Genomic DNA, 14,998 nt, shown 5'->3' with positions numbered 1-14,998 from the left:
GATATATCGATACTGCCGCGAGTATCGATATATCTCGATACTCAAACAAAAAGTATCGATACTGCCGCGAGTATCGATATATAATGTGATGTGATGTGAAGTGACGTGTGGCCAAGTATGGTGACCCATACTCGGAATTAGTGCTCTGCATTTACCCATCCAAAGTGCACACACACAGCAGTGAACACACACACACCGTGAACACACACCCAGAGCAGTGGGCAGCCATTTATGCTGCGGCACCCGGGGAGCAGTTGGGGGTTCGGTGCCTTGCTCAAGAGCATCTCAGTCGTGGTATTGCAGGTGGGAGAGAGTGCTGTACATTCACTCCCCCCACAACACCCTTTGGGTTATGAGCCCGACTCTCTAACCATTAGGCCACGACTTCCCATATCTCAATACTCAAACAAATCAAACAAAAAGTATCGATATATCGATACTGCCGCGAGTATCGATATATCTCAATACTCAAATAAATCAAACAAAAAGTATCGATACTGCCGATATATCTCGATACTCAAACAAAAAGTATCGATATATCAATACTGCCGCGAGTATCGATATATCTCGATACTCAAATAAAAGTATAGATATATCGATACTGCCGCGAGTATCGATATATCTCGATACTCAAACAAATCAAACAAAAAGTATCGATACTGCCGCGAGTATCGATATAACTAGGCAAGGCAACAAATCAAACAAAAAGTATCGATATATCGATACTGCCGCGAGTATCGATATATCTCGATACTCAAACAAATCAAACAAAAAGTATCGATACTCAAACAAAAAATATCAATACTAGGCAAGGCAAGGCAAGTTTATTTTTATAGCACATTTCATACACAATGGTAATTCAAAGTGCTTTACATAAAATAAAATAAAAACAATAATCACAACAATAAAACAAGGAATTTAAAAACTTTGAAAATTATTATTTTTTTAAAATTTGATTTAAGAGGTTTAAAATGAATTTAAGAAAACGATTATACATATAATATAGTGCAATCAGTTCGGACATCGCACAGTGCTCATTCAATAAATGCACAGCTAAACAGATGAGTTAACACAAAAACACTGCTCCAGGTGAGGCTCGAACTCACAACCTCGGCATTGCTCTGCAACGTACTGCTGTATAAGTACCGCGCGCTAACCGATTGCGCCACTGGAGCTTCGCTCACATTGGCTGCAGTTGGCTATATGACCTCAAGCTCTCTCATTCAGTCAATACTATATCTCAGATACTTCTAAATGCTTTTTTTCCCCACCGTGACTTGAGTATTTATTGATTGACTGACGAAAATTATATTCTGATGGTACCACTGAACGGTACGTTTTCCCTGCAGCCAGTTGTTTAATTTCTCACCTGTTTTTAGCTTTTGTGTAAGTTAGTGAAAACAGATGCAGAAGCAGTAACGTTAGTACGCTATATCGATTTAGTAGGGTAACTTAGTTAAGAAATCATTTGCATCGATTTTTGATAGTGTTAAGCATTAAATGCGTTGTGTTGAATGATAGTAATGTGCTCTCTGAATATAGCAGTTTGTACTATTTCACGCTAATGATTAGCAAGAGAGCTAACGGCAGATTGTCAACAACATGAGATTGTTCTTACAAAAACACCACTATAATATGAAACAAGCTGCATTTCCCCAATTTCACATTTGTAATAGATATGTTTATGCTTCAGTGAAAAATGTGCCTGTTACGAACCTAATACTGAACAATAGTGAATGGGTTTTTACAATGCACCTCTGTTCTACCCCGTCCCAACAATTAAAAATACAAATTTGCTCACATATACTACTTATATATTGCTTGGTTAGTAACTCAGGGACACTTTTAGCAAAACTCTTACTGACCTAGCATGTTTTTATCAGTGTTGCCAACTCATTTTCAGAGAAAGTTGCTAAAGGATAGGGATGGGCGTATAGATCCAAAGTATATCGATATCGATACTCAAACAAATCAAACAAAAAGTATCGATATATCGATACTGCCGCGAGTATCGATATATCTCAATACTCAAATAAATCAAACAAAAAGTATCGATACTGCCGATATATCTCGATACTCAAACAAAAAGTATCGATATATCAATACTGCCGCGAGTATCGATATATCTCGATACTCAAACAAATCAAACAAAAAGTATCGATACTCAAACAAAAAATATCAATACTAGGCAAGGCAAGGAAAAATATCGATACTAAGGTGTGTTTTATTTACCAGTGATTTTGTTAATTTAACAAACAAAAAAAATTATACAATATGCATTGAATTGGATGAATAACCTTTGTTAGCGAGTAATTGTGTAGGATAGAACTACTTTCCTGCTCATCTGGACACGCAAGTGTTGCAAGACAGAACTAATCAATCACAGAGAGCGTTCACTCACTTCTGACAGTGCATTCAAACAGTGCTGCTGATCCCAAAAGTATCATAAGAAAGCATTAAAGCTTTTGGGAACGGCAGCCCTGAACAATGCTTATCAGAGGACAGAGTTATTTCACAATAAACAAACTGTCAAATTGTAGCCTACATAGTTTGTGCAATTACAGTTATTTAAATTGAACGTTGAAAGATAATATTGATCATGTTCTATTCTGTAATGTTAATAGAAATCATACACTGTCAGAATAAAAAAGTTACATTTTATGCATGCAACAGCCGGTCACTGGCAGTCCCTTATGAAAATGAACCATGGTTTTACTAAAGTGACCGTAGTTCAACTGTAGCATTTATAGATTTGAATCATGTGTAAACAAAAAACATATTTGAAAAATAAGTTACAATTAAGGCATATTGAATGTTAAAATGCGTTTTCAACATAAAGTTAAGTGCTTATCATTACCCATTTTACTCTTAGTAATTTCATAATTTAAAAGTTTAGTTCAGAAGTATCGAATCGATATCGATGATACTGCCTTGAAAAATATCGGTATCGTATCGAAAACAAAATAAGTGGTATCGCCCATCCCTACTAAAGGAAGGTCGATTTGTTGCTAGAAGTTGCTAAATGACGTTGTGATGTCATTGCGCAATCACGACGCAAAATTGTCACATCGTCAAATCTCAGCAAAAAATATATGTTATATATGTTAATTTAGATTTGTTTGTAAAATAATGCATAATATAATATAAAAATATAAATAACTGTATTTTTAAATACATTGAATTATTGAAAAACGTACACATTTTTTAAGGATTTCAATTTAAGTTTTTTTAATAGCTAGTAAACTTGTAATTCTACACATTCTCAATTAATATGCTTTAAGCAGTGTATTAGTAGTTAGTCAGCATGCTACACTCTAAGAAAAGTCTGTGAAAATAAGGCACAATCTACAATGTTAATATGAAATTTTCCGTAATGGTTTTTTACCTGCATTTTAAATTACGCATTGTGTTTTCGGGTTACAGGGTTACAATGGATGATGGAGAATGTCCTGAAAGATTTTCCATTTTCTTACAGTATACTAACTGATCAACAATATCGCAGGTACAAGCTACTAACAAAGTGTATCATAAATGAACAATTATTCAATTATCAAATTATTCAATTATTATTATTATTATTAAATTGAACAATTGCAAATAGCAGCTAACTCAATTAATGTGATTTGTGTACTGCTAGGCATCTGTGGTGTCCTCTTTTTGTGTAATTTGGATGGAAAATGAGTCACTTATCAAAAGTTGCTAAAGGTTGCCAAATCAATTTTTTAAAATTGCTAAATTTGTTGCTAGGTGCTTTTAGAAGAAAAAGTTACTAGGGAAGTCTGAAAAGTTGCTAAATTTAGCAACAAAATTGCTAAGTTGGCAACACTGGTTTTTATGCAGTCTATGGTTTTACCATACGGTCAGTTTTGCCAAACCCCTCCCTCAGAAAATCTCTAGAACCACCCTCAAAAGTCTCCATTTTTCACAAAAAGTCGCCAAATATGAAAACAAAGTAAATACAGGTAAATTTGGTAAAGGTAAAGGAAAGTAAATATATATATATATATATATATATATATGCATCCCAGCACACATGACACGATGATGCACTGTGTGTCTCTCTCAGTATCTGGTTGACATGACTGTGCATGAATTGTGGTATAACTTTTGTGTCCGTGGTTAAAAGATGTTCATTATTTCTCCGCCATCTTGATTGATGCTTATAATGAAATTGTGGTGTGCGTCATGGCAGGCGTGGCGTACTGGTGTGTTCTGCGCAGACTCATTGGCATGATTGAGAGCAAACGTGAGCGGTCACGAGCCTACGGCAGGGTGTGGCCAAGTAAAAAAATAACAAAATCTCCAAAAAAAATCGCTAGTTTTATTTAAATATAGCTAAAATAGCTCCTTGTCGCAAAAAATTTAAAAAAGTCGCAGCTACAATGAGAAAGTAGCTAAATTTGGCTACAAAATCCCCAAATTGGCAACACTGCATACGGTACCGTTAGTGCACTTACGTTTCGAATCGTTAAGGGTGTAGGTAACGTTAGGTAGAAATTATTGTGAATACTCTAGCTCCCTCTATAGGTCATTTACTTTCTGTGAAACGTTTCTCACTAGTGTTTACAACCAAAGCTACAGCTAAATAAGTGAAAGCGGGAGTAGCCTAATTCTAGGGCGATATTGTAATATTTCCAGATGAGAATGACAAACTCAAGTGCCATATAAGGTATTTTATGAGAAAATATGCACTGCCCATCAAGTCACGTTCCTTTAATACAGCCCGGTTTACTTCTTGAGTAATCTGTCACCTAAAAGGCTACATTATGAACTCAAAGTCTCACTCGTTGTTTATTTGTTTGAGAAAGGTCTTCTGGGGTTGCCATGCAGGTCTTTTATCAATATAAATTACATTGGCTTATCAAACAAATCAGTTGGTCCAGATCTGTCCGCATCTACACTGATAAAAACATCACCATTTCCCCAGAGAAGGAGATGTTCACCAGACAATCATGTTCACCACTTTAAAATGAATGATTTAAATAAATTTAAAAGATGAAATTCACAACCTTTGCTGAAACCCATCTCTTTAATTCAACTTCTAAAATGAATGGTCTTCTATATATAAAAGTGAACGCGGCAGCCAGAAAATAATGGGGTAGAGGAGCTGTCAGGGTGATGCAAATAAGCCGCAGTGATGAAATAACATGACAACAGAAATAACTCCGGTAGGCTGTGGGTTCATTTCAGTTTAAGTTATTTTTCAGGATGCTTTCCAGTTTTGACTCTTCAATGTCTACTGACGCACACTCCCTACATGGCTTCTCCTCTTCCACCAAACACCCTGCATTCTGAAAACTGCAGCTATTGTTCTGAGCTCCGAATAAATGTCCCATTTATTTGGCATGCATATTTATTTTTGTGCCCTTTATGCTCTCTTCCCATTTTAACTGGCTTCTTCCTCAATTTTTCTAATATAAACACATCTCTATTTGTGTGTTACCAGCCTCTCTCTTTTTGTTCCGTTTCTTGCTTTTCCATATTCGTACATTCTCAGGTTTCAGGGATCTTAATCATTCTGAAAGCATTTAGATCAGTGCATTAACACTTAGATAAAGTAATACATCTGAATAAATTGTGACAATGTGAAAAAGTACCATGTGTTGGTCAACGGGCAAACTATTTTATTACCATTTTAGTTGGGTTTTGTATGATTTACACTTTTTGTTTGAAACCTCTCACTTTTCTCAGTGGCTCAATATCAGTCAGCCATTTAGCGATCCCAGGGAAGCTATAGAGGCACGCCTACTTGTGGCAAAAGGAGAAGTGGTTATCCTTTCAATTTACAGAAAAGTCATGGTGACAAGGCCATCAAATCTGTGTTCATATACAGTATCTGTCTAAACTACAGCTACAAGATACACATGAAATGCATACATTGAAGTGAAAATTACAAATGTATGTTTTTAAGACTGCTTGTATATAACATACAGAGTATATAAATAAATGAATAAATCATGCTATGAAGCTTCATTTGTTTGTGTTACTGATGGCAGAAATCACTACTTGTGTTTTAACACTATCACTCTCAGCATGTACTTCCAGCATCTTTTATCTAAGATCTGTACTTTGCATTTCTGCTTTAACCCATTGTCTTCTAGCAAGGCACATGTTCAGTTTGATGTAAGATGACTAGCAAACGTTGTGCATTCTCTGCAAATGATAAATGAGGAATTAAGTATCAGAGTCTATCACTGAATTCATAACACTTCCTATTTGTATCCAGCGCTATAACTTTACCTTCAGTCTGGTAAGTTTTTAAATGGTTCACATTTCAGATATATAATTTTGAGACTGTGGTCACAATTACAATATTTGAACAATATATTTCTATATGTATATGGTTTGCTTATTATTAAAATGATGGATTTCAGTGGAAATGTACAGAACTACTGTATGAAGTTAATTATGAAAACATCACGTCTAACAGAAGGAAAAGAAAGATTTGTCAACTCTGAGTAATTAATAATGCGTTAAAGCGTTAATATGTGGTACAGGTATATATTCACATATTCATTAGAATCCGTTAGAATCTGAACATTACACCAGTTTCTGTTTACAAGAGGTTATGTATAAGGTTACTGAGGTAGACAGTTTCACTTTCACTTTTTTTGAATGTGTCCTGGTTTATGAGCCATTGTTTTATTATTATTTTTATTATATTTTGATAGTAAGGAAATTGTTTTAAACAGCTCATTAAACTCCACCGAGACGAGCTACAGGATGAAATAGTGCAGAAATCGTGCAACTGCATCATCCAAACATCGTCAGGATGCTGCAGCCATATATATATTCAATTGCTTGCTACATTCTCACAAATGTCCAGCCATCAATTTTTTTAGGATCTGATCATCCAAACAAAAAAGCACAAAAACGTCTGCCTTCTTTCTGCAGAACCTCTCAAATTTGACAAAGCCATTCATTCATTCATTTAATTTTGTTCATGGTTTTGAGAATGAAATAATCTCCTTTAACCTGCACTAATTTAAACAGCTTTTACTAAGTGACAAAATTAATTCACAGCAATATTTGTTTGTTTGTTTGTTTTTTTTGATCCGACACAACCTTTAAAATCACTCAAAATGTGAGAATATCTGTTTGAATGTTGGTATTTGAATATGTTTTGATGAATGTTTTATATAATAAATGAATTAGTTTTGTGCATTTAATTTTGGATATTGAATGGGGGTAGTGGATGTCTTAGGCCCAATATCAAAATTTGATTGCATTTTTTAATTTATCTCAGGGTTTCAGTGTATTTAACTTAAGATGGACTGGTGAAGCGGGTCATGAACCTGCTGGACCATCAGAACTAAGTCATTTACATGCAAATGCAGAACTTATTCTACACAAAAGCCTGTAAATCAATGGTCTCTATATTGAAATGCAGGTTTATGCTGCACTGTCAGCACTGATATAGGTTACTGCTGCGTAAACATGGATTTCAACCTCACGGTCACATACTGCATGTATGAGCACCGCCCCCATTATTCAATAACTCAAAGGTAGTTTGTCACGAATTTCCTGATGGAATAAACCACCGCTGAGAAAGTTGTTGCCTACTCAGACAGATTATTGCAAGAATCTTGCTGTATTCTGAAATTAGTGAAAAATGACCAACCAGTCTCTTCATGTCAACATTGACAAGTGGATTGCTGAAAATGAGAGTTCATTTCTACCACCTGTATGCAACAAATTAATGTGAGTTAAACTTATCTTTCATAAACAAACAAAAACATGCCTTATACTATATACTCACAAAAAAACACAAGCCTTATCTTTACATTGTGTTTTAGGTTCTTTTATCAACTGAATATTATGTATGTTGGTGGTCCAAATGTAAGGAAGGATTATCACATTGAAGAAGGGGAAGAGGTGAGGTGCTATTCATGTAACACATGAGATAATATTACAAATTAACATGACATGTTCATTTATTAAGAATACACTCTTAAAAATAAAGGTGCTTCAAAAGGTTCTTCAAGCGATGCCATAGAAGAACCATTTTTGGTTCCACAAAGAACCATTCAGCCAAAGGTTCTTTAAAGAACCATCTCTTTCTTACTTTTTGTAATCTGAAGAACCTTCTTTCACCACAAAGAACCTTTTGTGAAACAGAAAGGTTCTTCAGATGTTAAAGGTTCTTTATGGAACCATTTAGACAAAAAGGTTCTTCTATGGCATCGTGAAGCACCTTTATTTTTAAGAGTGTAGCTGAGTTGCTTTTTTATTTTGATTAACTGCACTGTATTCTGGGAATTAGACCCGAGAAGGCTAACAGGTGATAAGAACAGAATTAGCCATGATCTTCACTAAAGGTTAGTGCTTTAGGCTCAGCAGCTGTGGGATTACACTTTCCAGGAAAAGAAGAGGAATAGGACAAGAGTGCATAACTAATAATCAAAGATGATCTGATATTGACAGCATGATTTTCTACACCTGCTTTGAAGCTCTCAACTTGTTAGTTATTCTTTGGGATTTGCACCACAAAACCGAATGGCTTACATTGCACTACATGGACTGCAGTAGTTTTCCAAATACACTTAGCATTTTTTAATGGGGACAAAGTCTGTGTGAAAAGTTTTTTAATTTTTTTATTAATTAATTACATTTTTAGCTGCATTACAGTTTTGGAATACCTTTACAACAGTAAAGACAGGCGGTAGACTTTGACGCTTATTTGCCAAGAAAAGCAAGCGTGGCAACTGGAGAGATAATGCCACCAATAAAAGTAAAATACATAACAACCTGCACAAGATCAACATTAAGACGCTGATTATGATATCATGCGTAATATTATGGTAATTAAAGGTGTCAGTCATTTTGCTAACTTTTAGCATTTTGGTAACTTTACCCACACTTCATTTCTCAAAAGCCCCGCCCTCCAATGACATGCCAGCCAATCCAATGTCAGCATGATTTACAAACAGAAAACTAGTTTTAATGATTTATTTATTTAGAAAAAAATAAATCAAGACAATCTTAGCTTATTTCTTTAAAAAGTTTTAACTACTGCCTTCTCTCTCTCTCTCTCTCTCTCTCTCTCTCTCTCTCTCTCAAAAGTGATTTCTAAATCCACTTTAGACCAGATAAGTGATACGAATAGCAGATAGTACTGCGTGCTTCTTGAGTGGATCATAATCCTGTTTTTTCCTGAACTGGCACTTAGACAGGCCCAGTCACACTGCATGTGGATTATCCAGACTTATGAGACACTGAAAGAATGTGGCCCACACGGTTTTAGATAAAAACCCTAGCGAGGAATCACTTTTTGAGCTCTCTCTCTCTCTCTCTCTCTCTCTCTCTCTCTCTCTCTCCCCCTCTCTCTCTTATTTTTTCCCACTATTGTCCCTCACGTTCATCTCTGCTCTGTACTTCTTTGAGCAATTTTGAAACTTTAAATTGCAGCATTTCTCTGGGATAAGTTGCATTTCTTATTTGTAAGAAATGAATACATTTATAAATGAATACATTTAAATGTGTAAATGACACCTATTTCAGTGGCAGAAAAACAGAGTTTCTGCATGGCATTAAAAATAATTTATATAGCACCTTTACAGTGGCACATTTCCAAATCAAACAACAGCAGGAAATTACTAGAATTGACTCGTGCTGAGCATCTCACAATAATACACCTTTAAAAAATGACCTAGTTTGGTTTAGCCCGTAAGGACTGTTCATTGGTTAATGTTTTAATCTTAGTCACTAGAGGTCAGTGCAAACCATCTGAGTCGTGGCTATATTTGCTCTAGATATTCCACACATGAGGAGAGTTTACTTATGAGGCACAATATCTTACATAAGTTTTCTGTTGAGTGTAATTTAGGCTTTGTAAAGGTCTAACAGTAAAACTGTTAAATCAGAGACAGTTCACAGGGTTGAATGATATAGATTTTCTCTGGAAGAAGAAACGCGCCCCATGAAGTTTCATTCCAAGGCTATAAATAAAATCGCACTTGCAGAAAAAGAGTTTCTGGCACAACAGCACTACATTTGTAATACAGATCAAAGTTACAAGGCTGATGATTTCAAACAAAGGCAAACAAGGAAAGCTAAAAAATGTGTTATCCAGTTCACAGAACACTAATATTCCTCTCACTGACTTCCTGTTTTATTTGCCTTTGTGTCGCAGCTCTTTTACCAGGTGAGGGGTGACATGGTTTTGAAAGTGATAGAGAACGGCAAGCATAAAGACATACACATTCGAGAAGGAGAGGTGAGAATCATCTGGATTTGTCTCAGTGCTTGTCTGACAGACTGTATTCATGTCAAGCCATTTTATTCTATAAAGATATTTTATATATTGCTGCTATTCTCAGATGTTCCTGCTTCCAGCACGGATTCCCCACTCTCCTCAGAGATACGCAAACACAGTAGGGCTGGTCGTGGAGAGGAGGAGGCTTCGCTCTGAGACAGATGGCCTCAGGTACCATGGGATACTTCTCCCAGACACATCCATCCTACATTTCGTCTGCCTGTCCACTAACCATACTCTTAAGTCAACTCCAACAACACGCATTGGGATCAATTACTTGTGACCTCAAGATCATACACTTGCCTGTTGATGTTACTGTGCATTTACCTGGACTACAATTTAGAATCAGAATCAGAAAGAGCTTTATTGCCAAGTATGCTTGCGCATACAAGGAATTTGTTTTAGTGTCACAAGCTTCCAGTACACAGAGACAACAACACACAGACAATAAAAGATGAGAATAAAAAATACACATATGTAAATATAAATAGACAAAAATAAAATACATTGTATGTACAGTTGTGCTATAGATGATAGAATATGAATAGAATAGAATGAGATGCGGGGATGTACTAGGATGTAGGTGGTAACAAATAAATATAAGGTTATTTCTGAGCCCTTTTCCTCATTCTGGATGTATACAGTTCTTAAAGGGTGGGCAGGGGAGCACCAATAATCCTCTCGGCAGTCCAAACCGTTCTCTGCAATCTTCTGGTGTCTGATTTTGTAACTGAGCCAAACCAGACCAGTTATTGATGTGCTATTAGATGCTGCTAGATTGTGGAATAAAAGATAAAAGATGTGTGTGACAAAAGATGGTTTCATTTCCCTTCTGCTAGGTACTTTGTGGATAATAGTACAGATGTCTTGTTTGAACGTTGGTTCTACTGTGAGAACCTGGGAACCCAACTTATTCCCATCATCAAAGAGTACGTTTATTATTTGCTTTTAACCCTCATGTTCTGTGGAGATTGACTTAATATGTTATGTTTAATACAGTGCAAACAATAATATTGTTAAATATTCTTGCAACTATTTTATTCGTTTTTAATTTCAATTTTAAATTGTACTTGAATACAATATATTTATATATTTTAAAACTAATTCTGAATTTTCAGCAGCCATTGCTCCAGTCTTAAAGGGTTAGTTCACCCAAAAATGAAATTCCTGTCATTAATAACTCACCCTCATTTCGTTTCAAACCCGTAAGACCTTCGTTCATCTTCGGAACACAAATTAAGATATTTTTGATGGAATCTGAGAGCTGTCTGACCCTGCATAGACAGCAACGCAACTGAAATGTTCCCAAGTCCAGAAACGTAGCAAGGAGATCTGTAAAAGAATCCATGTGACATCAGTGGTTCTTCTGCAATTATACGAAGCTACGAGAATACTTTTTGTGCTCAAAAGAAAAAAAATAACGACTTTATTCAACAATTTGTCTCCTCCGCATCACCCATTTTGGAGAGTATCAGCTGGACTAAACAACGTATGCTATTGCATATGCAACGTAACAGCGTATGCTGTTCTGTGTCAGCTGCGTCACACGGATACACTGTATCCGTTCAGATCAAATCACAACAACGTAGGAAACAGATCCGGCGTGACGCAGCTGACACAGAACAGCATACGCTGTTTACATCCAGCGGATATTCTCCAAAATGGTACCAGGTTGATGCAGAGTAGATGAATTGTTGAATAAAGGTGTTATTTTTTTTCTTTTGCACACAAAAAGTATTCTCGTAGCTTCGTATAATTGCAGATGAACCACTGATGTCACATCGATTATTTTAAAGATCTCCTTGCTACGTCTCTGGACTTGGGAACATTTCAGTTGCATTGCTGTCTATGCAGGGTCAGACAGCTCTCAGATTCCATCAAAAATATCTTAATTTGTGTTCCGAAGATGAACGAAGGTCTTACGGGTTTGAAACGACATGAGGGTGCAAAATTTATAACACAATTTTCATTTTTGAGTGAACTAACCCTTTAAGTGTCACATGATCCAGAAATCTAATCTAATATATACAGTATATAAATATACGCTTTATCCAAATACAGATAGCAAAATGGTTTGTATATTCATCTGTATCAGGATAAAACCAAATATGGCGGTAAATGTAATTTACATGTAATTTTGTTGCCTTCATAGTTTACATGTAGCAAATATGCACTTTTATAGGGGTTTGCCTGCAGCCGAATACTTTATAATGAATTTAAAATGTAATTCTAACGAATAATAGAACAAAAATAGATTTATTGCAGTCACTATAATTAGGCATTAAAATACATATGCAGTATAAGCCCTGGGGTACCTCAGTCTTCTCAATTTTGAATGCATGTGCATGTACATACAAATAATGAGTTGCATTTGTATATGTCAGGTTTATGGATTCCAAACAGAATAAAACAGGAAAGCCTGATCCAGGTAAATGCAGTTGTTCACTTTACTGTTGCATGATGAAACAAGGTGAAATACCCTTACATTTAACATGCCATTACTGTATAGTGCTGTTGTTTAGGAGTCTTCTGTACAAATGATTTGTCCTTCTCTATAGCTGAAGGTTTTATGTAATAATATAAGTAATGTCAGTGTCAGGCCTCATGATACCTTAAAGGCAGTTCACCCAAAATGAACATTTCTGGAAAATTTACGTTCTTCATCAGAACAGATTTCAAACAAAGGCAGTATGCTGAGCTTACTTGTACATAGTTCTTATATTTAAAATTTCTGTGCATTCAGTAACCGTTTAATTTTTGCAGCTGAACCCATCAAGCCAACCCCATACCCACTAAACACAATGAAGGTGATGGCACCGTTCTGCTTCAGAGAGTGGATGGACAAGCAGAAGCCTGCCCTGGCCAGTGGTCAGCCGGTGGATATGTTTGGAGCACAGTTTGAGACTGAGGTGAGGAGAAGAAGCCTAGCTAAACCAATCAGTCCTACTTCCTGCAGGAGTCAGTCAGATAAGATCCTGGTCATTAATCAGAGGTCTGACTGTGAGGAGTTCCCCATCAGCAAAGTATCGATGTGTGCATAAGGTGGAGGGAGACAGAGCCTGTCTGTCAAATGGACTCAACCATTACAAGAACAGGAAACAGAACTTCTGCAACTTGAACCTTAGTACTTTCTAACTAGGTTCACACATTTGTGTCCTGTAAAATTTTGCTTAACTCATGCAAGAGTAGCAAGAAAACAAGTTACTGATTTACAGTTGTGCAAGTATTGAGAAATGGGTCTTAGATTTGACTTCTGAGAAAGTCTATATAGATGGATGAATGGATGGAGCTTTGGCAATAATGCATGTGCTGACTTTCTGCCCATTAGACGTTTCTCTTTGGTCCTGGGACATCTGGAACCTCTAGGAGAAAAACTGATGGCTGGATCTGGCAACTGGTAACACATTACACCATTCTTCATTCAGTAATCTTTTTTATGTTCCCTCTGTCCTTCATGTTTATTTCAGTCTTAAACTTTCCTTTTCCTATTTTTTGTTGTATTTTATTTAGGAGGGGTCCTCCAGCATCTTCATGAATGGCAAGGAGTACAACCTGTCCATAGGGGATTGTTTTCTTATTTTTGGAGAGACAGAGTGAGTGTGCTATTCATATGAGCATTTGTGTTAATAGTCTAATAATTGCTAAGTGACTGAACTGTTTGCGAGGGATAAGAAATCTCAGAGACAGAAAACCAGTTGAGTAAGTATTTATGCCAGTGTGTGTGTGAAAGACGGTAACTGCTTGTTAACACCACTGTGTTTGTGTGTGGGCTTCTTTAGGTATCAGTGGAAACGATCACAAGATTGTGTCGCTTTGTATGTTGCCCAAGACCCAGAACGGAAGAGACCCTACTGAGACACATCAACACACATGAGCACTTCTTTAGGAACAAATGTATCAACGGTTTTAATAACGACACTCTTTCGAATGCAGTTTTTATTATGTACCAGCGCAGTATAATGTTCACAATAATCATAATATTCACACATTATTAGACAAAACTATGTTCCTTGTATTAAAGTGAAAGTGACATGACATGACGCCAAGGATGGTGACCCATACTTGGAATTAGTGCTCTGCATTTATCCCATCCAAAGTGCACACACACCCGGAGCAGGGGGCAGCCTTTTTTTTGCTACGGCGCCTGGGGAGCAGTTGGGGGTTCGGTGCCTTGCTCAAGGGCACCTCAGTCGTGGTATTGAAGGTGGGAGAGAGTGCTATACATTCACTCCCCCCACCTACAATCCCTGCCGGTACGAGACTCGAACCCACAACCTTTGGGTTACGAGTCCGACTCTCTAACCTGTTAGGCCACGACTTCCCCATTAGGCCTTAAAGGTGCCATAGAATGCAAAAATAACTTTTATAAGGTGTTTGAACACAGTTGTGTGGCCGCAGTGTGTGAAAACAACCAGCCTATAATGGTAAAAATCCACCCACTCATTGTTTTATAATCCCAATAAATCATAAACAGTCTCTCCACACTAGCAGTTCCAGATTTCTCACTACTATGACGTCATACTCGGGGAAAGTCCCGCCCATTTGTGACGCTCTATGTGACCATTTATGCTAACCTTTTACGCCGAACTGCCTCACAAACGAGGGTCAGTTCAGCGCTGGAGTTCGTGTGCAAACATGCAGACTCCAGACACAGTAAGCATTACCCGTCATATTTTGTTGTCCAAAAGAGCTTCTTAGCTCTCTGTAAGGCTAATGTTGCTAAAGCTAGCATTGTCTCTGCCT

At 36.7% G+C, this 14,998-nt stretch overlaps 1 protein-coding gene and 1 non-coding gene across 2 annotated transcripts; one reads left to right on the top strand and one right to left on the bottom strand.

Moving 5' to 3' along the window:
• Positions 1 to 1,081: 1,081 nt before the first annotated feature.
• trnai-uau (transfer RNA isoleucine (anticodon UAU)) lies at positions 1,082 to 1,175 on the bottom strand. Its single transcript has 2 exons — positions 1,138 to 1,175; positions 1,082 to 1,117 (listed from the first exon to the last, which is right to left on the bottom strand). It is a non-coding gene; the product is annotated as a tRNA-Ile (tRNA).
• Positions 1,176 to 7,522: 6,347 nt separating this feature from the next.
• LOC107586504 (3-hydroxyanthranilate 3,4-dioxygenase-like) lies at positions 7,523 to 14,112 on the top strand. The gene is made up of 10 exons (XM_016273898.1): positions 7,523 to 7,701; positions 7,797 to 7,875; positions 10,133 to 10,216; positions 10,320 to 10,426; positions 11,095 to 11,184; positions 12,640 to 12,683; positions 13,019 to 13,164; positions 13,584 to 13,652; positions 13,766 to 13,848; positions 14,035 to 14,112. Exons 1-10 carry the CDS (start codon positions 7,613 to 7,615, stop codon positions 14,108 to 14,110), a joined length of 867 nt encoding a protein of 288 aa, XP_016129384.1. The 5' UTR covers positions 7,523 to 7,612; the 3' UTR covers positions 14,111 to 14,112.
• Positions 14,113 to 14,998: the final 886 nt, after the last annotated feature.

Source organism: Sinocyclocheilus grahami, unplaced genomic scaffold (genome assembly GCF_001515645.1).
Source record: "Sinocyclocheilus grahami isolate Dianchi unplaced genomic scaffold, SAMN03320097.WGS_v1.1 scaffold82.1, whole genome shotgun sequence".
In the NCBI taxonomy this organism is placed as follows: Eukaryota; Metazoa; Chordata; class Actinopteri; order Cypriniformes; family Cyprinidae; genus Sinocyclocheilus; species Sinocyclocheilus grahami.
The sequence above is the reverse complement of the archived record's forward strand: the minus strand, read 5'-3'. Positions and strand labels throughout refer to the sequence as shown.